At 27.5% G+C, this 27,748-nt stretch overlaps 1 protein-coding gene across 1 annotated transcript in view; it reads left to right on the forward strand.

The window, feature by feature from the left end:
* Positions 1 to 24,141, forward strand: part of LOC142332404 (ras-related and estrogen-regulated growth inhibitor) — a 244,872-nt gene extending 220,731 nt beyond the window's left edge. The window contains exons 3-7 of the mRNA XM_075378832.1: positions 2,461 to 2,597; positions 14,213 to 14,368; positions 16,991 to 17,143; positions 18,817 to 18,979; positions 23,375 to 24,141. Coding sequence (XP_075234947.1) covers positions 2,461 to 2,597; positions 14,213 to 14,368; positions 16,991 to 17,143; positions 18,817 to 18,979; positions 23,375 to 23,601 — 836 coding nt within the window. The 3' untranslated portion in view covers positions 23,602 to 24,141. The remainder of the gene's footprint in view (positions 1 to 2,460; positions 2,598 to 14,212; positions 14,369 to 16,990; positions 17,144 to 18,816; positions 18,980 to 23,374) is intronic.
* Positions 24,142 to 27,748: the final 3,607 nt, after the last annotated feature.

A 27,748-nucleotide genomic window follows, 5' to 3' on the forward strand; every position in this document is an offset into this window, starting at 1 on the left:
TTTTTTAATTTTAAATTCGGGGTCAATGAGAAGTTATTTATTAAAAATTCTATTTTTATCTTTTCAGTAGCCCAATCTAAATCTAATCTAATTTCAAAACATTTATGAATGTATTATTGATTTTTTGTTATTTTGGAAATAATCCAATTCGTCTGTCAATTACATTGTTATCATTATTATTACTATTATTTTTAATGTTATTTTTAAAAAAAATTTCAAGAGTAAAAAGAAAATAATAATAAAATTAATTTCTAGGGCTTTTTCTTTTAAGTAGGAATCCATTAAAAACACAAAAGATTTATATTATATTGTTTGAAGTTTTTTCAATAATTAAACAAATGACAACAAGAAAAAATATTTATTCAATGATAATGAAACTAATACTACTTTTCAGCATAATCCCAGTTGCATTTAGGTGGTTTCTATAAGTTTCTTATTCTAGTGGTAAAGAATTGTTCACCTTGATGTCTAAGCCATTTTTGTACCATATTCTTGACCTGCTCATTGTTGTCGAACTTTGTATCAGTAAAAACTCTTTGAAAGAAACAAACATAAACATACATATCAAATGGAATTATATTTTGAAATAAAAAAAGAGGTCGTAATAATGAATTGTTTTTTTGAACAGCTGATATTTTCTATCAAGGGTGTAAACTTGAACATCACACAATTTCAATTCAATTAAATAGTCTTTCCGCTGTTTTCATTTGTCTCTTTAATTATTTAACGTCCTAATTCAATAAACCTACTTCAAGGATTAGGAAGCCTAGCTTCATCCAATAGTACGTCAGTCACAAGTTAGGCTTTTTGCACAACTGGCAGGAAGAAAGTAGAATACCTTAACAGGTCTATAGGCAAGCATCCTATCAAATCCATTTAGGGTGTAATAATTCAAAGAGATCCTTACATTCTGATCACTGATCAGATATTTAGCTATACCTACAAAAGCCACTGAGGCGGATAGGAGGTAAAGAGGAAGAGTAGAGAGTGGTAGAATGATCTTCCAAATAAAAGATAGTAAAATGAGCAAACAATCCTACCCATATGAGTGCCTTATGTCCTCTTCTGGTTCTAGGTAACCATCCCACCCATAACCCTCAGGAAATTGAAGTATTTTTTACCAAGGTGAGAAGAACAGCCCATTACTGACAAACAGTTTTGCATAGATGAGTTTAAAAACATTCCAAAAATCTTTCCCTCTTTGTAATTGTCAGGTGAGAGTTTCCGTAAAGGAAAACTTTGCTTGCCTCCAGAATTGTATTTTTAACCGTAAACATTTTTGCGCTTTTCAGTCCAATGTTGTTGATGTAAGAAGTTGGTTACTTCATCTATTAAATATATAATATATTAAAAATTAAGTATATTACATCCTTATAAAAAAGGGAATCTGAGTCCATACTCAGATATCCGTACTACTGTTTCCTATGACATAACATGCTGGCTACCACTTATTGTCACAGCAATAGAATGCCCTAATGGTCAGCTTAAAGATACAAGTTAATAAATTTTACTCGCTTATTTGGTATCAATTTTCCATATTTATGCCAAATTACTGAGTTATTATGAGCATTGTCTGTCTCTGATACAGTACTGTCATCTTGGATAAAAATATCCTAAATTTTCAAAGAATTGTGTCAGATGGGCATCCATCAGAAGGCGTTGAAGCACTTCTTTGAGTAGGGTTGTTTGGCTTAATATGTGTGCTCTGTTGGGTGCACTAAATCCTTCTCTGATCTCCCTAAGTGTTCTGTGAGTTTTAATTAAATATCTTCCTAGATCCACAGGTATGGAAATTACAGGTTATGGAAACCTGCAGGTATGGCCTATTACAGGTATGGAAACCTGCATTGCTGAGGCCTTAGTATTTGTTCTGGTCGGTTTAGTTCTGTGTGAGGATCTGTTTGGAAACAATTTTTCTTATGGTGGCTGTAAAAAAAGCTCAATTTGTAACTGCTGATGTGTTATCAGCACCAGGTCTCCTTAAAACATTAACCTTAAATTTTTCATGAGCAAGAGTAGATTAAAAAAAGGCTTATTTGTATAGAGAAGATGAAAAAGTTGAATTGAAAGATGAGAAAGACTATCAGAATTGTTGCTAGAAATTCTGAAAAATGGAGACGAACATGATTCAAGGAATCTGCCTCAGGGAAAATATTCATAAGATGATGATGATAAATTTGAATTAGTAATGATGTTTAACTACTATGATAATAAACCAACAAGATTTTTTTTGGATTTCGCAAAAACAAGCTTTGATAAATAAATGTAACTAATCTGTAATTAGAACTGTAATTACATGTGAAAAAGAATAATTTTTTTGTTGATAATTATCTATAATATTTCTTTTACTTAAACCATCACAAATTGTATTGTAGGTGTATATTTTATACATTAATTTGACAAATAAATACAATCATCAACGAATAAATACTATAATACATATTACTGTTATTGTTGCAGCACTTGTTGTTAGATTTATTACAAGACGTTTTATCGGTGAATATGATCCTACTCTTGAAAAAGTATACACATTTCATACATTAATTGATAGTGAAATGGTTTATTTTGAAATACTTGATACGGCTGGTCAACCCAATGTAAGTATTTATATAATAATTTTATTTATTATTATATCTGATAAAGTATCATACAAATTTTATTACGCAGGAGTACAGGAAATTTTGTTTATTCTTTCTGTAACAGATTTTTTCTATTTTATTATGAAAAATATATATATATGTTATATTAATACTCCGAATAATTATTTACAGTGATTCCCTACTTGAAAAAAATAATTTTTTTTGAACATTTATTAATAGAAAAAAAATTTACAATAACTTTTGTCATTGGAAATTTGTTTTGAAATTGTTCTATTAGCTTAGAACAAGCATTTATTGGTCGATGAAATTTGTCATTGTCGTTCCTGCTTCTAACTGTCAGAAACATATTATGATTTGTTTTTTTTTTAAGTGGAAGGACACAGCATTTATTAATCCATAAAAAATTGTGTCCAGTTACGTAATAATGTTAAAATATTTAGGTTAACAAGTAAAACACATCACGTAGTAAGGCAACAAAATAATTCAAGTAGATATTATCTGATCTAAAGGTTATGTTTACAGTGTTTTAAGAATGCAAGGGTATTTTGTTGATATAATTCATAAAACCTGATACCAAAATAATGTCAAAGTTTATTGTTAAGTGTTAAAGAGGTTTTAGAGGTAAATCCAAAATAAATTGCATTAAATATTCAATGAAGAATGTATGAAAATGTGTAGCCCTTGCCAGTGGTTGTGTAAAACCTTTAATTGACCAGTTGAAACAGGAAATTTTCGACCATCTCCTGAATACCTAAATATTTTTCCAATTATCCAGCTCTTCACCAAGATGAACATCTACCTGAGTAGTAATTTTGATGCCCAGAGAAACTCATGTCACCCATTCCATTAATTTTATTAATGGAATGGGTGACCCCCTGATGTCAGAATTCTTTAGCAAGGATCTCCCAAAGTTGGTCTTACAACAAGATAAGTGTCCAATTGTAGACAGAATGTATGTAAAGAAGTAATGTAGGTATGCAGAAGTAATGTAGTATGCAGAACTTATGTATATGAAAATTCTTTTTTACTCTACTTTTTAAGTGACTTTTATAAAAGGAGAAGATTTTCAGTTCAACTTGTGTTTATATTTTTTTATATTTCTTCAAGTCTTACTCTTTACCATAAAAATTAATTTGATGAGTTTTTTTTAATAGGACTTCCTCTAGTGATCTGATTATATGTTTTTTCAAGATATCTTTAGTGGATTTTTTTAATGATATGTTGTATGTCTAAATAAATCATTTGGAGATATTTTATTTTCATTATTATTACTTATTGTAGAATTATGATGATGTATAACCTAATCTCATGTTGATTAAAGTATTTACCTGTAAAAATTCAAGAAAATTACTGAATTAAGTTAGAGTAAAAAATAGCACATTTCTATGCTACAAAGATCCTGGTAAAAATATCTTTCTAAAGTTGTTTTGCATTTTGTCCCTTATTTTTGTCAATATGAAGTAAAAAAATCTGATGTGGACACCACATGATTTCCTTGTACAGCTATTAAATTACATATACACATTTTTGCTGCAATTCATTTAAACTTATTTCATTTGAAAGTGTAATACAATCCTCCAATTCTTTAAATAAAAGTTATTTTAGAGCCTTAGCTCGCAGTTACTAGTAATGTTTTATGTTGTTTCTTTCCATTATTTTTTATTTTTAAAAAAATACAAGTTTTTCACCTTTATGTTTCTTGGGAAAAGTTTTTTTGGTTCGAACAGCTTTTTTTAAGTATATACAAGTAATGTTAAAACTAAAAAGGATAGAATTGAATAAACTTAAAAAAAGCAGTAATAAAACTGGACTAAAAATTAAAAAATAATACTTTTGAATTCTTCAAATTTCAAAATTTCATCAGCACCAAATTAAATGTTAGTAAGTGGTTCATTTTTTTAATCTAGTAAAATTTCAAAAAATCAAATTTAAAGAACAATTGAAAAATAATTTTTATTTTTGTATGATGTTTAAATAGTAGGGGTTCAAAAGAATAGAAATATTGTTTGTAAGAAAAAGTACTAACATCAGAGCGATTCTAATTTACTTCTGTACATTTTTAATGCAGAAAATGGATTTATAAGAATCATATAACAAAAGCTGACAAAGCATTGCATGACTTTCCTGGTTGCTAGTCAGGTCATGTTTATCAAATTAAAATTTAAGCATCAAAATTCACAAATTCCAAATAAAATTATTTTTGATTTTAGGTTCTTCCTTACTCTGTCAGGACCAATTTAGGAAAAATCTATTTATAAAGAAGTGATCCCTAACAAAAAATAAATTAATTTAAAAGAGAACTGTTTAAAAATATTGAAAAAATAAAAGAAAACTTTAATGAAAGTAATGAAAAAAATTGCTTCTCATTTTTAAATATATTTCCAGAATATAATATAGGCGCCCACAGCTAGTTTAATTTTAATAGCAGTTTAAGTTATAAAGATAAATACAAAAACAAATTTTTAATTGTAAAATTAAAATAGTTAGATACAAAAAAATAGAATATATATTTTTTAGGGATGAGGAATAAATTTTAAGAAAGATTTTTCGAAAAATATTCTTGTATTGGTTAATCTTAACGAATTTGCTGAAATAAAGTTTTCTTTAAATCTAATACTCCATTCAATAGAAGCTAAAATAAGAAAAAGAGAATTTTCAAAAGAACTTTTCTGCATTTCAGGTCTGACGACTATAATTTAAAAATTTTTTTAGTCTTTTCTTGATAATATATGAAATATAAAAGTTTTAAAAAATATTTAAATTGAGAGCTAAAACAAAAGATTAAAAAAAAATTCAGTTTTAAAAGGTGAAAGTTTATTTAAAAAAAAAAATTGGGGGCTTTTTTTATATATGCAAGTAATAAATTTGCTTCAATAAAGTTTTCTCCTAAATGCCTCTGAAGAGAATTAAAATTTGTTTTTTTTGTAATTTCCCCTAACACTCCTAAATAAACTTTTGGGAAAAAATTAATATGATTAATTTTCCTTATGTAGAAATATTTGAGCTGAAGAAAATTGTTTGGTTCAGTACTGAGTTATAAGGTCAAGAGCAATGCCACACACATGCATACATACATTTTTTATTTTGGTTGCAAATGTGTTTAAAGATTTGCAAAAAATCTGATTCTCCATTTTTGACATGATTATCATACGTCTCCCCTTTAATATAACTAGAATAGCTGTATTTGCCAGGGAAGGTAAAAACCAAGAAAATTAACTTCATTATAAATACAAAGAAGTGGTGGATAAGTAAAAGAAGCAAATTAATGAGATAAAAAAGGGATATTATTGTTTAAATGATGTGAGGAAAATAAATGAATGAATTTTTGTAAATCTAAGTGACCAGAAAGAAAAGGTCTAATGATAATAGAGGAGTTGACCTTGTAAGATTTTGTACTTTTGTAATATGTACAAAATTTACATATACAAATTTTTTTAAAGAACTTTAATTAAGAAAAAAAATATATTTATAAGTATAAATTATATAAAGTATAAGAGGTTGAATTATGAAATTGAAAAAAAAAGGCTAGTCATAAATTATCATAATATGAAAGAGGTAGTCATGAAACTTTTTTGCAACGAACTGGATTAAATTACAGTCTTACATTACTTCCACCTTGGGAAATGATATATACCAGGAAAGTGCGTAAAACTATCTTTAATGTTTTAAAAAAGTTGAATTACAATTTTATTCTCATACCCTTACTTATAACATCTTATAACCCTCTTAGCGTATTAATTTGAAATATTACTTTGATTAAGTTATGTCTAGTACATCATATATATATATATATATATATATACCTTTTAAGTAATCATTTAATCTTTTCAGACCTTTTAATTATTAGTGGTGTAATTTTAGACGTACTCACCTGAGTACTTGATGTGTTAATCTATTATAATCCTTGATTGATGAGTGGGATTAATTTTTTTTTGAATAATTTTCATAGCAATCAATATTTTTCAGATTAAACTTTTATATTATGTATACAAATTATATCCGTTATATACTAAACATTAATATTCAATAATGTCTGATTTGTGTATTTTATTTTGCATTTATTGTTGTCGCTTGTCTATGTTTGTTGTTTATTGTTCCTGTTACTTTATTTTTAATTTTTATTCTTTATGATTTTTGTTGTTTTATATAATGCTGCATGTTAGTGTTACTGTAGTTGCTAATGGCTATAATTGTTGATGCGACTATAAATAAAAGCGTGATAAAAAAAATAAAAATTCAATAAACTATTAAAAATTTGGACATAAATTTAGGGGAAAAAGAGATCTACATAATCAATATCACAATAGGTATTATAAAAATAGAAAATGAATAAGGCTGGAATGTGACTGAGAAAAGTGAGACAAGAATAGCCTGGCCTATTTCTTTTCAACATTTAAATATTAGAATCAAAAGGAATTAAAATAAAAAATTTGACATTGTTGTAATTATCCAAAATGAAAAAAATATTGTAATTATAATTTTCTGACGACATAAAACCCCATTCATATGATATTATATGATGACAAAAACATGTTTATGATATTAAATGACCAGTAATACACAATAATAGATTTCCTACCCTCAACAATGAATGTAAGCATTTTTCCTGTAAAAAAAATTATAAAAACTTTTTAATTTACACTTTTTATCACAACCTTTTTTATAAGCAGGATGCATACAGAGTATCTGAAGTGTAGTTAGAGTACACTTTCTGTAGAGTAATGATGTTCATTATATAACTTGGTGGTGAACAAGTGAAGGATTGAATATCACCTATACTTTGATGGAGCGACATGCTGATATAAGATAATATATTGGTTCAGTAAAGAAGGCAACAGAGACCATCTACTCTTCTTTTCTTACTCTTCTTTTCTTTTCATACCCTTCTTAATCTGCCTGATATGTTTGTTTTGCTGGGAATGAATTTTGCCATTTTTTGGGAGTAACATTGTCTCATTTCAGTTCCGATGATCAACTGAGGACTCCAAGGAAGAGTAGGTTAAGGCGATACAAACAAAAAGACCGGATACCAGTGGGGGGAAATCCAGTAATGGAGTACTCCCATTAGAGTGGGAAATAAAGAATGAAAAGATCCAACCAGGGGCTGACCTGCCATGCCGGACTTACTGCCGCTACGGTTGGGGGGGGGGGGGGAGGCCCTTAGAGTAAAGGATACTCCCCTAAGTTGAGTTTTATTTAACTGTATGTCTGGCCTGGGAAAAAAAAGAAAAAAAGATATGTGTAACCTAATGTATATACAATACAATGCATTTCCATACTCATAATTTAGGCATTTTTTTTTATACAGATCACCATATTCTTTTAAAAGTATTGTAATCTATTTTTACAGATTTTCGACTTTTTAATTTAAATACAGAAAACCACAAGAAATATTTTTACTGCATTGTGGGTTATTTGTATAGTTTCAGTACTTATCTGATAATTATAAAATCTTAACTCCAACTAGTCATCTAAAATTTACAAAAGTTACATAAAATTACTAAGTAAAATATTAGTGCTATTTACAAATACTGTACCAGAAAAAATGGTTTTAAAGAAATTGTCATAATTTTGATGAATACTTTTAAAAAAAAATTAACCAATCATCTCAACGTATTTTTTTTACATATCATTATAAAATATTAAAAAACTAAGCTTACAACATTCATAAATCCAATTATGAGATTATATGACTTTGTTACAGTGAATACAGTTTTCTTAATTTCATTGAAAAGTCATATTTTTAAAATTTAATTTTCCTGACAGGCTTTTCCTTTTTCTTTAAAAGGAAAATAATATCTATCCTTTACTTAATCCTATTCAGTGTCAGATTTTTTTCATTTTATTGCAGATTATCACTATTTTTCTTTTTTTTCTGATCATTTCATTCAATCAACTCATTCTATTTTTAAAATTATTTTCTGTAAACAGTTTCTCTTGCTTCTTCACTTCTTTTTATAATAGAAATAGCGTTTCTTTTTTCTTTCTTTTTATAAGAATTTATTAATATTGTATATAAAATTCTATCATATAACTATTACTAAATGTTTTTTTCCTTTATCATCACTGTTTTTGTTTTTTAATTTCTAAATGTTTCAATTTTACTTCCTACTTTTCTTATCTTTCAAAAAGATATGAAATATTTTTTCATAATGGCCTAAATTTTATACCCCCTCATATTTTAAATAAATAGGAAAAAAGAGGTAAATAAATTATTAAAAAAAAAAGAAAGAATAGACAAACTTTAAGAAATGCACTGAGAAGTAAAAAATAATACTTTTTCAGTTATTAATTCTGACATTCTAAGTCTAGATTAATGGTTAGTATTTTATGTGTAGTTTGTTTTTAATTTGGTGTCAGCTTCAATACATCAAAATTTAAAGAAGAATTGAAAAAAAAATTATTTTTCATTTATTGTACATTTTTCTTCTTTTGATGTGCTCTTTAAAGATCGTATTTACATAGTTCAGACTACTTTATTTTCTAAAAACTCTTCATCCTTTCACTCATTTTTCTTTTTTTAATACACCATAACATTTCAGCACACCATTTATGAATTTGCTTTTCTTCTGCTCCTCTGGAAATTCTGTTTCACCTATCCTTTTTCACAAAGTTTATCTGTTCTGCTTTCTGATGTATTGAGTATTTTGAAATCCTTTTTTGCTTCTCTAAATCAGCTTATTTTTTTTTAAACAAAATAAAAAATTTATATGGTTTATTTGCTCTTATTCATTACCTATAAATCATATAATAATTATTTATACCATGCAGGTGATAATTATATTCTATGCAGGTGTCTGTAAAATTTCATTCTTTTTTCCTCATGGTTTGTTCTACTTGTTTAAATATTTTTAAATTTCATCATTTTTTTCTCAAAAACAAAAATAAAATAAAAAATACATTATTTAATTTTCACAAAATTTATTTAAAAAAAAAATCATGACAGCTGTTTCGGCACGCAGCACCTTCCTCAGATGTTACAGACTGATTACAAAAGCTAAAAGTACATTACAATGAAAAAAGTAAGGGGAACAAGAAGGAGTGTACACATATGGGAGTGTACACAGGGAGTGTACACACATGTACACTCCCTAAATGTACCCATAAGTTCAACAGTGACAAACTATTCAAGTCTAATTGATCATTTAGAAGTAAATTAGAATTATTAAGTTTATTAATTTCCAAAGACTAAAAGGTTTAGTTTCAAACCTTTGTTCTCAGCATGAAGTACTTTGAAATTAACATTAAAAACATGATTTTCATCAATTAAATGACAGGCATAATTAGAAAGCCTTTTATTATTGGAAAAACAAGATTTTTGTGATCTCTTATATGTTTTTCAAAATATCTTCCAATCTGTACAATATATACTTTATCACAAGAACCATATTCAAGTTTGTAAACTCCTGATTTTTATTAAGTTTATCATTTTATTTAAAAAATAAATTTACACATTCACTTACATAGGTAAACCCATAGAGAAAATTAGTAAATTTTTAAATGAGATGTTAATATTGCTTTCAAATCTGATAATCATCTAGATAAATTTATTAAGAATAACAAGTGTGAAATTTTTGTTGTTGGAATGAATTACTTGATGAAGGAAAAGCCTTTGTTAATTGAAATTTTGTATAATTTATTTTGAAGCAGTTGATCAATTAGACTTGTTTTGTAACTATTATTCACCATTATTTGTATTATAATATTAAGTTATCTCTCAAAATTACCTTCTGACATTGGAACATTTAAGTCTATGAATATAATTAATTATTAAAAGCTGTTAATTTATGTGCTAATGGATGTAATGAAGTACTATGAATGACAGTATCAGTGTGTGAGGGTTTGTGATGTATGCTAAAATCCAATTTTTTATTGATTTTAGTAATATTCAAATCTAAAAAAACGATATAATTATTTTGTTTCACCTCCAAAGTAAAAGTTATATCTTTGTGTAATATACTAATAAAATTCAAGAATATTGCTAATTGTATCAAGCTACTCATAAAATAACCAGAAATATCATCCACATATCTATGCCAAAATTTAAAATATAGAAAAAAGGATGAACAGGAAATATTATTTTCTAAATCATCCATAAAAATTTCAGCAGCTAATGAACTAAGTGGATTATCTTATAATAAGACCCTCTTTCAGAGTAAAAACATCATAATTAAAATTAAAAAAATTTTGATTAAAACTAACATTCAATGTGTAAGAATTAATTTCTTAAAAATGGTATCGCTGATATGTTAAATAAATAAATTAACAATTAATATAATCCATCTTACCTGCATGCTGATATGTTCTCTAGATCTTTCGGCTTACTTGGAAGCCATCATCAGGAGTTAAAATTAATGATTAAAGTCAAAAGTTTAATAAATCATAGTTAAAATTTAAAAAACAGTATACTCTATAATGTAATACTAGTAGGACATGACAGTCATAACTATTTTTAAATTTTAACTATGATTTTTTTAAACTTTTGACTTTAATCCTTAATTTTAACTACTGATGATGGCTTCCAAGAAAGCCGAAAGATCTAGAGAATATATCAATGTGCTGGTAAGATGGGTTATATTAATCATTAATTTATTTAATTTAAACATTCAATGCTTCAACTACCTCAGTTCTTGTAACTTCATTAGTTTTCTGGGTAATCAGTACCTTGTTAACAATATTGATAACCTTTTGTGCTGGAATACTATGAAAAATATATTTTTCATTAAAAGTATACGAAGAAGAATTATTTGGAATATATAAATTCTTCATATTTTCAACAAGCTCAGTTGAGTTTTTTATACTAAATTTTTGTTGAAATTTACAATGAGATTGGATAATATTAATCATGTTCCTAGATAATTTAACATCAGGAGCATTAGCATATGAAACAACTGGTATAATAATTAATTTTCTCTATGCAATTTAATAAGAGAGTGTAATTTGGTAGCTACACATTCATTACTGTTACGCACCGGGTTGGTCTAGTGATGAACGCGTCTTCCCAAATCAGCTGATTTGGAAGTCGAGAGTTCCAGCGTTCAAGTCCTAGTAAAGCCAGCTATTTTTACACGGACTTGAATACTAGATCGTGGATACCGGTGTTCTTTGGTGGTTGGGTTTCAATTAACCACACATCTCAGGTATGGTCGAACTGAGAATGTACAAGACTACACTTCATTCACACTCATACATATCATTCTCATTCATCCTCTGAAGTATTATCTAAAACGGTAGTTACCGGAGGCTAAACAGGAAAAGAAGAAAGATTCGTTACTGTTAATGTAAAACAACATTCTCCCTGAAAATAGTATACTTTTTAATTTTTTTACTTATTTTTCAAATTTAGTATTCACCTTAATAATATCAAATTTTATTTAGATTTCAAAATTCAAGGGTTTTTGATATATAATTACTTTTTTCCAAAGCAATAACAGATTTTCCTTTATCTGCACGTTTAAAAACTATATCATTCTCTAACACCTTATTTTTTATAGAATTGATTAAAACTAAGTTTCTAACATTGTAATTACCGCTCTCACAATTGTTAATTTTATAACCTATCAATGTTTTTCAGAATTTATCTTTTGAAACAATATTTCCTTTTTAACTTTATTTTCAAAATTTAGAACAAGTTCATAAAACTTCACCTAAAGTTTCTAAAGCAGTCTTATATTTGTTTGACTTAAGGTTGTAACTAAATTTATCAATTAATTAAGATATGGTTAAGCCCACATTAGTAGTTTAACATACATGTATAGATTGATACATGAAATAATAGTAAACATGAGAAGATAAAAAATTATAATTACAGTAATAATACCAATTTAGAAAATGTTAATAAAAAAAAAATATTTAACAATATATTATATACCTGTTAAAAGAGTCCAAAAATATGAGGGTTTTATAGATTGATGTAATTTAAAAACTCATCAACAGTAATATTGTTTCTGCAAAAAAAAAAATCTTTTAATTTGTATGGATAAAATTTCACCAAATTTCCACCAAATAAACGAGTGGAAATATCTTTTAGGTGGATCAATAATTTATTAAAAATGATAATGAAACAATAATAAGGCCCTTTCATGCGTTAAAATATTGTGTTGAGTTATATGAAAAAAAGGTTGTGTTGTTTTGTTTGGTAGAGGTGAATATTGTTCTTTTTTAAGATTAATTTGCTATTTTTATTTTCCTGGAGAATGGGGAAAAATGGAATATTGTTTTTTTTTGCAAATCTATACATTTTAGGGTTCAACTAATTTACTAGAACACAAAAAGCGTTTTTTATATATGTGTCTGTATGTACGCATGTGCGTCATACACAATGCATTATACACAATGCTACCTTTGGCCTTGTATCGCATGGCTGATAAACCAGTTTTCTTCAGGTTTTGTTCAAATATTTCTATATATGGAGCATTAATTATATTATTCTTTTTTTAATTTGTTCTGGGGGGAGTCTTATACTTAAACAGGGGAAGACTTAACTTTACTTACGTGATATTATTTCTCTAGGACAACACAAAATTATAATTTTTTTTGGGGAAAAAACTGATTTTGATTTTCTACAGAAGCACTTTAGAAAAAACTTTAAATAAATTTGTAACCTACATTGTGTATAAAAATAATCCAAAGAATATTTTTTTCAAAAAATCAACCTCCACCTCTTAAAGTTGAAATATATGTTTTGTATTTTTTTTTTGCACCTTCTCCCTGTGGTTTTAATACTTTTAAACAAATTATTGGTATTTTATAAATCATGTAGAGGGTTATTGTAAAATGCTCACAATTTTCCAAAATTATAGTCTTGGACCTTAAACACGTAAAAGGTTTTTAAAAATGTTTACGTTCTTATTTTAGCCTTTATTGAAGGGGGTGTAAGGTTTTTACGAATTTTTATGTTCCACCTATAAAAGTACAATATTCTGTTTATTTATTTATTTTTTTTTTTGGCGGTAACTCTTTTAATTTTTATTATTAAAAAAAAATACTTTTCTTTTTCACTTTAAGGCAATTAAAATTTAAGTAGTTTTGGCCTGAATAATATATTTTCCGACACAAAATAAGCAATTCTTTTCATTACCATCATAAAAGTTATACTTTTATTTTTTCAGTATTTTTAAACAATTCTTTTCTTACAATTATTTTTTTAAGGATAACTTTTTTATAAAAAAATTTAAATCTATGAGTAAGTTGCCCCCACAGAATAAGGGAGTCCCCAAAATCTCAAATATTTTTATTTGAAATTTGGAAATTTTGGTGCTTAAATCTTAATTTTGAATCATTATAATCGATTTAAAAAAGCCCCATTGATACGGGGACCACAAAAGTTTTAAAAAATCTGGAAATTTTTTTTACTTAAATTTAAAGGTTTATTATGTAAAAACTTTATGGTAAAAATGGAAAATTTTGCAATGAAAAAAAAACTGTGCAAGGTATTGTATGAATTGATCGGCATAGCTGAGAAAGTTACACAATACTTTGCCAGCTTTTTAAAAAGCTTTAAAAAAAATAATAAATGATGTTTATAAATAAAAGTATTAAAATGATAGAACTGAACATAGATTTCAATTAAAATTACACTTTTTTATTGTTATTTTTTCATTTATTTACAGGAAAGTGAGTGTTTGACTCTGGAAGCAAATATAAGATGGGCAGAAGCATTTGTACTCATGTATTCTGTCACAGATAAATGTTCATTTGATGAGTGTAACAGGCTTAAATTTCTTATTAATTATAATAAAAGAAAACGAAGATTAAATAGTTCAAAGGTAAATGTGTGATATTTATTTTTTATATCATGAATGATGAATTGTTTACATCATCATTTTATTATATCATGAATGTAATTAATTAAAAATGTTTGGAAAAGATTAGTAATTTAAATTCCTTACATTCCGATGATTTCAAACTCTTTTTGAATGCATCAGAGTTAACTTTCTTCTGACTGGTGTCTCAATAGCTGGAGCAAGAAGTAAAAATTAAAATAAAACAAATTACACCCTGTTTGTTATGTATACTCGTATAACATGTTCATGTTTAATTATTTTATTTATTTTATTTTAATATTTTATTTATTTTTATTTTTAAAACAGTAATTTTTTGTCAAGTGTTACTCCATAGTTAATATTGTTTTAGAACAGATATGACTATATCTTTTATGTAAGCAGAGCCCCAGCCATTTAGATATGTTAAAAATGAAAAATGTCAAGCTGACATTTTTCATTCATCCTTAATATATACAATGAAATCAAAATTTAACTAACAAGTTCCTGTAGATTGTCAGATTTATGATAAATTTAATAATTTTCTTAGATCCATATTGTTGGCATTTTTAAAAAAGAATGCCAGTAATATCAAATTTAATGTGTTGAGAAAGTGTTAAAATAAAAAACATAAATCAACTTTTATACACAACAGGCATGGAGTTCTGTGCAAGAGAGTTATATTTATCAAAAAACATACAAGATATGAAAGCATTTATAAATGTACCTTAGCAATTTGAAAGGTAGTTAAAAGAAAACTAAAATCCTTTTCATAACATTGATAGTACTTAACACTTTAAAACACATTAAAATATTAATTGATTGTAGAAATATACTCATATATAATTTTAAAGAGACTTTACAGATTGTAAAAATAGCTCAAATATTAAGCATTATTATGGTTACCAATTATGAATTGTTATTTAACGATCAAGAGGCAGATTGATTTCTAAATTTAATTAATATTTTTTTTTTTAAATATAGAAAGTTATTTTAATTTTTTTGAGTAAATTATATTCTCAAAACTAAAAGGATCATGTTGAGTTTCATCATTCAGGAAATTTTATTTAATAGAATAATATTTTTTTTTTTAAATAATGTGCAGTTGAATTATATAAGGGTGTTTCTAAAGTGGTGGGCTGGCTATACTTTTTCGGATTCTACTTGTAAAACTAAACAAAAAATATTGCTAGGAAAAATGGCAGTTTCTCCTTTGTTCTTCCCCTGTCCAACATTTTGTTATTTTTATATAAAAATTTATATCTCAAGTTTGGATCGAGGAATTGCATTAAAATTTTGTAAGCATCTTTGCAATAAAGTTTTAAAATTAGCAAAAAATCAGGACTTAAATAACTTTGCAAATTACAAAATGGCAGCCATTTTTATTTTTCAATCCATTACATCTCCATAAATGTAAGCTTTATCAAAATGTACATTATTTGCTAATATATCAAGCCTTTTATTTTGAACAAAATGACATTTTATTTTTAAAAATCGGTTGACAAATAGTCGAATTATGGCAGAAAATTGATGTAATTTTATGTCTTCATTTCCTCCACTTTATGTTCAATTTGATGAAATATTAATTGTTTTTGTTATTGTTACCTGAAATATGTAATTCATCAGGATACTCAATGAGGTTTTTTCATGTTCAGTCAGATTCTCCACTGGAAGTGACTCCTGGGTATTAACAAATTATTTTTCATCAATTATACCTACTTTCACACTGTTTTTGCATGTAAATAAAGTAATAATTATTCTATTTATTATTTTTCTCGAAACATTAATCATTCTAAATGCTATTCAAAGATATGTATTTCAACCATAACTTCAATTTTGAGGCAGGAAAACTAAGTTATACTTTTTTTATAAGTATTTATTTTTATCTTTTAATATTAGGTTTTGAATTAAAGCTAAATCTAAACATGTTAATCCATTATGGATGGAGTCTTCATTTATTTCTAGCTGAATAAACACCACTAATGTCCGATTCACTGAGATAGTCTTTGCATTGACATGTGTGAAAATTCCAGTGATTTATGAACCCTTTTCAACAACTTTCACTTAACTTTTATTGAACAAACTATTTCTATTTATATTATTCTTATTTCTTTAAAAAAATACTTGTGTGAAATACTTGTGACTAATATTTGTTAATATAATGAAACTTAATTGGTAATAAGTTGTCCTAACTTTTAAAAAAAATCTTTCATACATTTCTCTTAAAATGCATTGAGAAGGAACTGTCAAAAATAAATATGCATTGAGCCTAAATGAACAGATTTTTGTTTACTTCAAGTCAGTTCCTTCTACAAGCAAAGGAAGTAAGATTATTTAATTCTAAAATGTTACACTTACAATCATAAATTCATATTTCCCAACACAAATATTAATACCAATAAAAAATTTGATTTACCTCTTCATTAATATTTTTAACTTTTTTTTATTCTTTGTAAGAATTTTAACACTTCTGTTACCTCAGTATAGATATTCAATGAAAATAGTATTATTCTTAAACTTAAAATTATAATTTGTCATTACTCAATGCACTTTGTTATTTGTTTTCTTTTAAACATTCTTTACATTTTAAAATTATTGGTTTGTTAATTTCTAATTTTATTTGTCCAGGAGATGATGACTGATGTACCAGTTGTGCTTGTCGGTAATAAATTAGACCAGTGGGGAGACCGAATGGTTTCATTAGAAGATGGTCAACGAAGAAGTCGTGAAATTGGTTGTATATGTTTTCATGAGATCTCTGTTAGAGAAAGTATTGATCAGGTAAGGTTATTTTTTGCTTAAAAATCTGTTCTATATAAAAATAAAGTAAAATCTTTATTTATAGATTGCTTAATTATTAAATCTATGAAAAATTTTATGTAGATACAAATTATGAAATGCTTATAAAATTATGTTATAATTTTAATGCAGTCAAGAAGCTAACCTCTTTAAATTAAAGAAATTACATGCTCATGGTTGCTTTAATTGTAAGTGGTGCAAGTAACTGACAATATTAACAAACATATTACCAGCAAGAATCATGAAAAAGCATTTTGTTTTTTAGAATATGAAAAACCGAATCCATTATGACAATAATAATTTAGAGTAGAACTCCAGAAGAATCTATGAGTGTACAACAGTATCACGAATTGATATGAAAGATCTCAATGGTGAAAGTGAAGGTATGAAGCTGTCTTTATACAGATTCTCAACTGAGATATGTAGGGCTAAGTGAAAAGATTATCAAAAACCACCACCAACTGGTAGGCCAGTGGATAAATAACTATTAAAAAATCTACTATAGTTATCACCCAAATGGTGATCTGCTGACACTATAGTCAGATGAAAATATCATACTAATTAATCAACTTAATCACTGTAAAGTTTCTTTACATACAGTGACCAGAGAAATAAAAACAGTAAAATAGATAAAATCTACTCTGCAAATACTAATTAAAAAAATATTGATTCATCAGATATCATGATTAGTGGGATGGTAAATCAACCTAGATGGTCAGTGGCAAGTAAAATGTATATCAATGTGAAAAATGATCATATACAGGATAAAAAAATACATCTTAATTTGTTATTCTGGATTAGTTATTTGCACTCCATTATTTTCAAGAAATAATCACAACTTAACTAAATCGTAAGTTTTACCTACATATTTTACAAGAATGAAGGAGAGGAGAAAAAAAGAAGAACACTATAAATTTATTGCAAAAACTGACTAGAATATTTACTTTATTAATTTAAAAATTTTTTTATTCTAAAAGGATAGTGAATTTGAAAGTATTTTGAGATTGTCCTCCTAAAGAGAAAAAAATACATATTACAAATTAAGGGAATCAACAGTGTTTTAATATTGATTTTATTACATTAAACATATTTTTTTAATTTTCAAGAATAAAGTATTAAATTAAACTCATTGTTATCATTAATGATTGATAATAGACAAAGTACAGTTTTTTGGGGTGAAAAATGCATTGTAAAAAACTAAAAAAAATACAAGTATTTGTGAAGTTATTGTAACTATTTCTGAGCTGGGAAATGCTACCAACAGTTATCATATGGTTTTCTTTTTCTTCTTTCCTAATGAAAATAGTAGTTTATGTACTGTTACAATAGATATGTTGGAATAATTTATTAAAGATAAAATTGTAACCTGGGTTGGTTTGTATTTGAGTTTTTGTTCTATTTTTATGATTTAACTGGTTTGGAAATTATATGTAATAAAGATATTTAAAAAATGCAATGGAAGATTATTAGACATGCAGAAAAATTAGTTATATTAAATGAAGCAAATTCAAACTCTTTTTGTTATGAGATTGAAAGGTAATACAGCACAGGATATAATAGATATTCTATGGAGCAAAAAAAAGTAATTGAAAATGCATTGATTCGGTTAAATGGATAACAACAATATTTTTATAATTATGTTTTACTTTTTTCAGGTTTGGTCAGTTTTTAGAGATGTTTGGCAGTTTTGGAAAGTTCATAACAAATTTCCAAAACTGAAAAGATCATCAAGTGATATACATAGTCCTGAAACTCCACCACCTTACAGTCATCCACCGACTCCTAGTAATGGGAAATCACCTTTTTCAATGATGCTTGGTAACTATTTTATCGTTTTTATCAGTATGTATTCAAACAACATGTTAAAAAGCGTAAATCAGTAAATCGGCCTTATTCTAAGATAAATGTACTAGTTGAGCCTAATGAACCAAGTACAAGTAAGTCTTCTCCTTGCATTACTCCTAGTTTTTCTAAACTAAAACTTTTGAAGAACAATTTTTCTGATTTTGAATGTGAAACAGACTTGAATCAAATTTGTAATTTAAATTTATTATATAGTGATTTATCTGAAAATGTTCTGCATAAAAATTGTAGTAAAGCTGGTATAACATTAGAGGTAGTTTGTCAGTGTGGGTTAGGCTGTAATTTTAGCTTGGTTTGTAAAAAAATGTGATTTAAAACACATTTTTATAATTCAAAAAGGAAAGAGATGTTAGAAAAGGATACAACAAGAATTTTTTTTTATTTGAATGTTGGGTATGTTTTTATGTTTAATGGAAAAGGAGTCACTGTATGCAGAATGTTTTGTGGGATTATGAACTTATCTATACCTATAGAAAAATTTAATAAATATATTGACATATTAGGCCCAGCTGTAAAACACGTTGCTAAAGATGCACTGTTTAAAGCAGTGGAGGAAGCAGTAACAGAAAACGGTTCAGAATGTGACATAAAAAACAGATTTATCACCTGCTTTTGATGGGACGTGGCAGAAAGGAGGCCACCAGTAATGAATGGCATTTTTCTGCCACTAATTTTGATACTGGAAAAGTTATTGATTATGTTGTTTGTTCATGAATTGTTTGAGCATTGATAATGATCATCATGGAGAGATTGTAAGGCTAACTGCTGTGGAAGTAGTGGAGACTTGGAGGTAGGTGGTAAATCGGTGCTTGATAGTAAACCTTGCAGTGATGTAACTATCAAATGGAGTGCGTAGGCCACATCCAGAAGATAATGGGTGCTAGATTACAGAGGAAGGAATTAGAATCTAAAGGACAGTTACAGAGTGGTAATTTACTTATAGGAGGAAAAAATAGATTGACTGACGCTGAGATAAAAGAAGTCGCAAACATACTATGGGAATGCTATTCAAAAAAACTTGCATTCAATTGAAACAATCCATCAAGCTATCTGGACAATTTATTTTTATAAGAAGTCAACCCAATGCGTAATGCCTGGCCCTTTTGGTCCTGATAATTGGTGTAAGTATAGAAAAAGAGAAGCTGAAGGTGATGGAGCTCTTTACCAACATAAAAATGCAATGCTAGCAAAAATATCAGAAGCGATTAAAACCAGTGTTCGACCTATCACAGAAAGATTTTCTGCGTAAATCCAGACATGGTAAAACACAAAATTTGAACGATTTGTTCAATAATGTGGTGTGGAATATTCTATCTAAAAATGTTTTTGAACAGATAAAAACTTTATAATTAGGTATCTATGAAGCTATTTCTTGTTTTAATAAAGAAGCAATTAGTTATCAATTAATTTGAATAACATTCACTGCTTATTGCCATGCACAACAAAAATATTGTTTTCTGCAAATATATGGGATATTTGATGATATTGACAACAAATTACCCACTGAGCCAGTAAGATCAAGTGTTTATAATAACATCCAAGGTCATACACCATAAAAGTCTTATCTAAATTCTGTAACTTCTCCGGAAAAACATTGGGTAACATTTTATTAGACATTTTTTTTTTTTTTTAGGTTATGTCATTAATTGTAAACTTAATTACAGTTATGAAATTGATTTTGTTTCATTTTAACTTGATTTACATATTAGATGTTTAGTGTTAAATATACTTTGGCTAAAACCAGGATATTTTATTAGAAAGTAGAAATAGTAAAAGATCAGTTTCTGAATTTTAAAGGAAAAGTAGAAGAGTAAGAAAACTTGCTAGGAGATTAGATCACTATCAGGAGTTATCTGAATATAAGGTTGAAATGTACGAGGCTGAGGTAAATTATTGTACTTTCTTTACGTTTAATTTCCTGAAATTAAATATTTTTATGTTAAAGGAAAATTTTTTCAGAAACAGTTGGAGATATTTACTTGAAATTTTCAGGGTATACGAGGTCTGTAAATGGTAATGAGACTGGTTCAGAAAAACTTTTTATTTACAATCCAATTATACATGGACTCTATCACCTTCTAAATACTTCCCTTGGGAAACCACGCAACGCTTCAAATGGTTTTCCCACTCTTCGTAGCAGCGTTGGAACTCAGAAACCGGAATATCCTTCAGATGGTCGGTTACATTTTTTAAATTTTTTCTACTGTTCCAAAATGGTTTCCTTTGAGGTAGTTTTTAAAGTCAGGAACGGGAAACAGTCATAGGGACTCAAGTCAGGTGAATAAGGTGGTTGAGGAACTACAGGAATGTTTTCTTTGTCAAAAACTTATTAACTGAGATTGCAGTTGACAAGGTGCATTGTCATGATGCACCATCCAATTGTCTTTGATGGCTATTCTCACGTGGGCAACTCTTTTCCACAGTCTTTCAAGAATTTCTTGGTAAACATATTTATTTACAGTCTGTCCTGTAGCCAAAAATTCCTTATGGACGATGCCATTACTATTGGAGAAACAAATTAGCATGGTTTTGATTTGTTCATTTTTGCTTTTTTGGGACGTCGTGAGTTTGAAATGTGCCCCTCCTTGCTCTGGCATTTTGTTTCTGGGTCGTACTCAAATATCCTTGTGACAGAGCAATATCTTTTAACATCCTTTTCAATTTTGACATCGTTTCAGTAGCATTCTCACTGAGTTTTTACACAAAACTTGATTGCACAATGTACATTGCTCATAATTAGTATCACTCAGTTTTGTAAGCACAACAAAAACTCATTTCACAAAAAGTTTGTTTACGTCTCACATGGCAACAATAGATTAAAAATATTAATACCTAATATAAATCAGCTGTTCATATTACCATATGTTTACTAGTAATTTTACAGTTTGCCACTTTAGCTACCAAAAAAAAATAGTCTCTACTTTATTTACAGAGCTCATATCTTTCATATAGTAATGAACATTTTGATATGGTGGTTTAACAAAAAAAATTGCTTAAAGCAATTTTACAGTTGCAAAAAAATAAGTTTTTTAAAATTCATGACATTATCAAAGAAAATTTTTTCCTGATAAACTAAAAATTAATTCGAGAAACTCTCATGTTAAAACATGTATGAAGGACCAATAAATGTCTGTTATAAATTTCATCCAATTATCTCAACCGCAGGTTGAGAAAATGTTCCTTATGTTAGTATGGAGAAACATATGAGGACCACGTCCCCTTAACCAAGTATATACAAGTGAAACCATATAAATTAATCTACAGTAATGTACAAAAATACATACAAACACAATGCAAACAGCAAAATCAACTGTTACATATCACATCATTGAAACTGAGAACATGTACAAAAATATTACACATAACATGTTCCCAAACTCAATATACTTGAACAGAATGAAATTTCTAACATTTTAAATTTGACAAAATAAATAGACGCAACACAGATTAATTATACTCAGTATAGGAAGGAACAGTATAACAATATTAATTAGGAACAGTATAGGAAGGAACTGCACCATAGTATTATAAAGATCTTCTGGAAGCATTTTTCCAAGTATTTAAGAAGTGAATTGTGATCAATTTGTATTTTATATTAAAAAGAAGATTTTTTTTGGTTGATATATCAGAATCACTTTAAATATACATAAACTTAAATGTTTGGAGTTATTCAATACTATTTTTTTTTTAAATTAACTGTAGCTCAGTGTTTTAAATATGTATAATCTGCTAATTTGATCACTTGGAAAGGGCTACTTCAAATAATTATCTATGAAATAAAGATGTAAACATTTGAGTTAGAATTAACCATATTTTACTTATGTTTGCTAACCTGCAATTTGAATTCAAATAAAGTTATAGTAATAAAACAAATTACACAATTCATTTACATTTAAAAACAATAAATTCCTGAGCAAATTAAATAGTTATTGCACTCTAATTTGAGATCTTGTAAGCAATGTTTGCAAATTGTTAATGGTGATGCAATGCGAAGCTTTGCTTATGTTGAAAGCTTTTATATGCTTTGTAAATAATTCATTTAAAAAATAAATTTGTGATAAACATAAAATTGCACAAGATGTATTCTTTAACTGTGTTCTAGGTCTATTTATTTTGAGTGATCCCACTAGCTTTATATCAAGTTAAGGAAACCAATAATTTATTTTTTAAATTTAACTAAATTTAATATGAATTAGGTTAGGTTATGTTAACTTATGGTTATAGCTCATGTTTTTAACATTTTTGTATCGTTTGGTTAACATATGTAAAAAATTCCATAATTTTTTTTTTTGAAATTTTACATGACTTTTTCATTACAGTCAATTATTTAATAATATTTATTTCATTTAGGACGTCGTTGGACAGAGGTAGAACTGGATGAAGAAGATGAAAAAGTAGAAAATGAAACGCGTGTTAATAATACTGAATTACCTCCATTCCGTGGTAGAGCTTCAACTGATGGACATTTATTATCTAAAACTAGAAATTGGAGATATCCACCACCAGCTTCATTTCCACCATGTCATGCCGAACGAAGAATGAGTATATCTATGCGTGGTAATAATGCAAGCTATTGAACACAATTAAAAATATTCCTAATGATAATTTTATTGAAAAGGACTTGACGTGGTGTAAAGATGTAAAGGATACATATATTATTAAAGACTTGTTAATTCTTAATCATATTACAGTAATTTATTCCATATAAAACATACTATTATGTAATAAAACTATATGAATAGGTTGTACTGTTCACCAATCAGAAATGTTATTTTTGTAAGTTATATTTTATCTGTCTCAGATGATATATATACAGCATATTCAAAACATAACTGTATGCCTAAGAGGTCATTGATTATATTAGCTAAATATTATTACTATTATTATTATTATTATTACGTAATATTCTTGTCAAAGGTTGATTTATAAACTGTTATGTAAGTTGAACATTATACTTCTACATATAAGCAAAAATGTGTCTTATATAAGAGTATTGTGCTTGCAACTGTACACAAGAACAGTTTAAAAAAACTCAATCTTTTCACTTATAAATCAACAGTGGTTTAAAACTGAATTGTATTGACCTTGAAAAATAAAACTGATTCCAAACATTTCATGTTTGCAAAATTTTGATGTATTTATTTTTTGTAGGTTAGATGATTTTATTTATGCAAAAAATCCTGTAAGCTTTTTAAAAATTATGTTGTACATGCAATCCCTCTGAAGGATGAAAATATTGGACTAGATAGCAGTTTCTAAAAAAAACATTAATAGCATTCATATTCTTTATAAAAACATTAAATTTTGATTGTTATTTTATAACTTTTTTTTACAAACTCAGAGACAGCCTTACAGAAAATGAAATTTACAACAGATTGAACTAAAGGTAAGAGATACATTGTGAATTATCTCTCTCTCTCTCTCTCTCTCTCTCTCTCTCTCTCTCACTCTCTCTCTCTCTCACTCTCTCTCTCACTCTCTCTCTCACTCTCACTCTCACTCTCACTCTCACTCTCACTCTCACACTCTCACTCTCACTCTCACTCTCACTCTCACTCTCACTCTCACTCTCACTCTCACTCACACTCTCACTCACACTCTCTCTCTCTCTCTCACTCTCTCTCTCTCTCTCTCTCTCTCTCTCTCTCTCACTCTCACTCTCCTACAACTTTAAGATTTAACTAAACCCAGAATGTGACAAGTAGTAGTAACCTGAAAAATACTGGTTGTAAGTAAGCAAAATCTATGCAGATATTAAACATTAAAATAAGGAAGAAGATTTTCATTGTTCCATGCATGGTTGCTTCCCACTAGTTTGACAGCTTTGATCAAGGAAGAATATTTTATCAAGATCTCAAATCTTTCAGAGCTCAAAATGAACCGTATAAGTAAGCAGGAAGATGATTAGGGGTAGAAAAGGTAAATTTAAAAGAAAAATGAAATTCTGAAAAGTAAATTGTCATATTTTGTTTGGAAGATTTGAACCAGTTGAGTGTTGGCGTCCCAATTTTTTGTGGAAATATCAAGCTTGAATTGTATATAAAAAATAGAATAGGTAATAGAAAAATAGGAAAGAAGGATACTATGCTAACAGCCAACACCACTTTTAATAAACTGATTATTTTAGTAGCAGTGTAAAAACTAAACCGCATTGATTTATTTACACATATGTGCTACCAACATTTTATAAAGCAACTGAAAAGAGTTTTTCCAACTCTTTCCATTTGGTCAATTCGCTAGTCTGACAAATTCTGAAAAATCTTTTTCTAGATGCAACCCTATTAGGCTTCTTCTTTTGAAATGTTGAAAAAATAACTTTTGTGAAGAATATGTATAACAATATGCTCCAAGAATTATAAAAAGTTGCTGCCAACTATAATAGAAACATTACTTGTCAAAAACTTGTGAAGTTTTTGAAAATATACTAATGGAGTGCATTTCTAAATGCATTATAAATTTAAGGTAAATGTAAACAAACTTTAGTACTATTAAACTGAGTTACTATATGGTAAATGTACTTTCTAAACAAACTGTGCAATTACTATCTAGTAACTTAAAAGAACAGCCCTACATTTCATTAAACAATATCAGTCATACTTAGCATAAGCTAGGACTTCCAGTTTACATTCACGAAAACCTAGACAAAATTAATAGCAGAGAATGCTTCTTCAGATATATTGTGTAAATTCTTGTACAACAGTGATCGTATTTCTAGAATTGAATGTATAATTTGTATTTTATGTTAAGAAATTGATTATTTTCTTTTAAAGTTACATACTTAACAATTACCTATAATTTATCTGTTAGTTGTAATCAATCTACTAAACTTAGTTATGGAGATAAAAAGCTCTCTTAGCCTTTTACCTGAAAGTTTCCGGGTTTGAATCTCAGTGAGGTTTGGTTTTTCATATGCCATTTTATATTCCCGTGTGCAAGCTTTAAGCTTATGTGGTAAATTAATCATAAATTTAAAAAAAATAATTCTTATATCTTGCTATTAATTGTCGTAAAGTTACTGTCAATTTAGTTTCAATTTCAGCAACAATTTTCAGTGCATATCTGATCAAGTTGGGTTGTTGATTACTGTCATTGTGGATCAGTTGTTAACATAGCATTTTTCTTTTAATAGTGCAGGAAACTAAGATGCAAATCAAGCTGAAAACAAAACAAAATCAATTGCATTTGTAATAATGTTTATAATTAATGTCATGCCCTAAAAAAAAAATAATTAATAAAATATTACCTAACATTTTGCCAGACAGGTTACAGAATTTAGATCAGACTTTATGGTATATGATCTTGGATATTATTACAAACACTTGATCTTACTGGCTTATTGGGTAATTTGTTGTCACCATCATCAAATATTCTGTTTATTTGAAGAAAACAATATTTTTGTTTTAGAAGGGAAAGTATTGTAATTGGTCCAATTTGGTCATATGCAGTTTTCACTGGATCTTTACATTTTGACACCTAAGGAACCCAAAAAGCACAAAAACTGGATGGAAATGTTCGCATGTACATGGGTGCGTTTGGTGTTTCACACCTATATCTCCAGAACTACTCGACCAACTTTGACCAAACTTGGTCGGATTACTTCTATATATGGGGCATTGAAGCCAATAATATTAAAATTTACTACTAAAATTTACTATGGAGGGGGTTGTCAATAGTACCCCCTCTCACCTCAAGGAGCGCTAGTGTAGCACTGATGTGCAGCTGCTGTAATTGACTGCTATGTTGTGACATCACAGGGAAGCGGTAGAATTAAATAAATGAATAATATTTAAAGTGTAAAAAAATATATAAGTGGCCACTAGTACTGCCACACCCGCGCTAAAGCACGTGCTTTAGTTAGAATCATTGAATTAAATAAACAAAACATATATTTAAATAAAGTGTTAAATATTTTAAATTAAGTTGTGTGTGTAAGCCGTGCATCATAAAAAAGCTGCATGACAGGAATGTCCTACAACTGTGTTCAGTTCTTTTTCAAAATCAGTTTTTTTTTAATTTTATAAAGGTGTATTTTTCTCAGCATTAATATTTTTATTAATTTTTTTTTTTTAATTTTGTAGACCTATTTAAATTTTAAATAAAAATACAAATCGTAAAAATAAACTTTAAAAAAAAATAAAACTACTTAAAAACTACATAAAAACTAAATGGTTCTTGTTTGATTTTGAGCAAACTTAAAAAAATTGGATAAAATATTAGAAATGTATTTATTTTTTTCTTTAGTTTTTAGTGCATTTTTACCTTTTTTTTTTAAATCAGTTTTTTAATGTTTGAGGGAGGATTCCTAAAACTGGATTTTTTGAACTTGCTACTGACCTGACAAAAAAATTATAAATAACTTTAATATTTAAAGAAACAAAAGATTGGGTATTAACATTCAACCTTTTCTTTATATATTTTACAGATCTGAAATATACAGCTATTTATTTATGAATAATGTGGTTCTTTTTCTTTATCGGATATCTTAACTATTAATCTACAAGGATGTAATAAGTACTGAATTACTTTTTAATTCCTTCAAATTACAAGAAGAATAAACAAATGCCATAGCACATCTATGTAAATAGTAAATTTTTACAAAACAAAATTATTGTTATATAGCAAAACAGTTAAACCAAAGCTGCCAGCTATAGCTAAAGCATAACACACTACAGATTAAATCATCTAAGAATTCTCTACATATATTACAAACATCTTTTTTCCAGT

This window comes from Lycorma delicatula, chromosome 11 (assembly GCF_047948215.1).
Source record: "Lycorma delicatula isolate Av1 chromosome 11, ASM4794821v1, whole genome shotgun sequence".
In the NCBI taxonomy this organism is placed as follows: domain Eukaryota; kingdom Metazoa; phylum Arthropoda; class Insecta; order Hemiptera; family Fulgoridae; genus Lycorma; species Lycorma delicatula.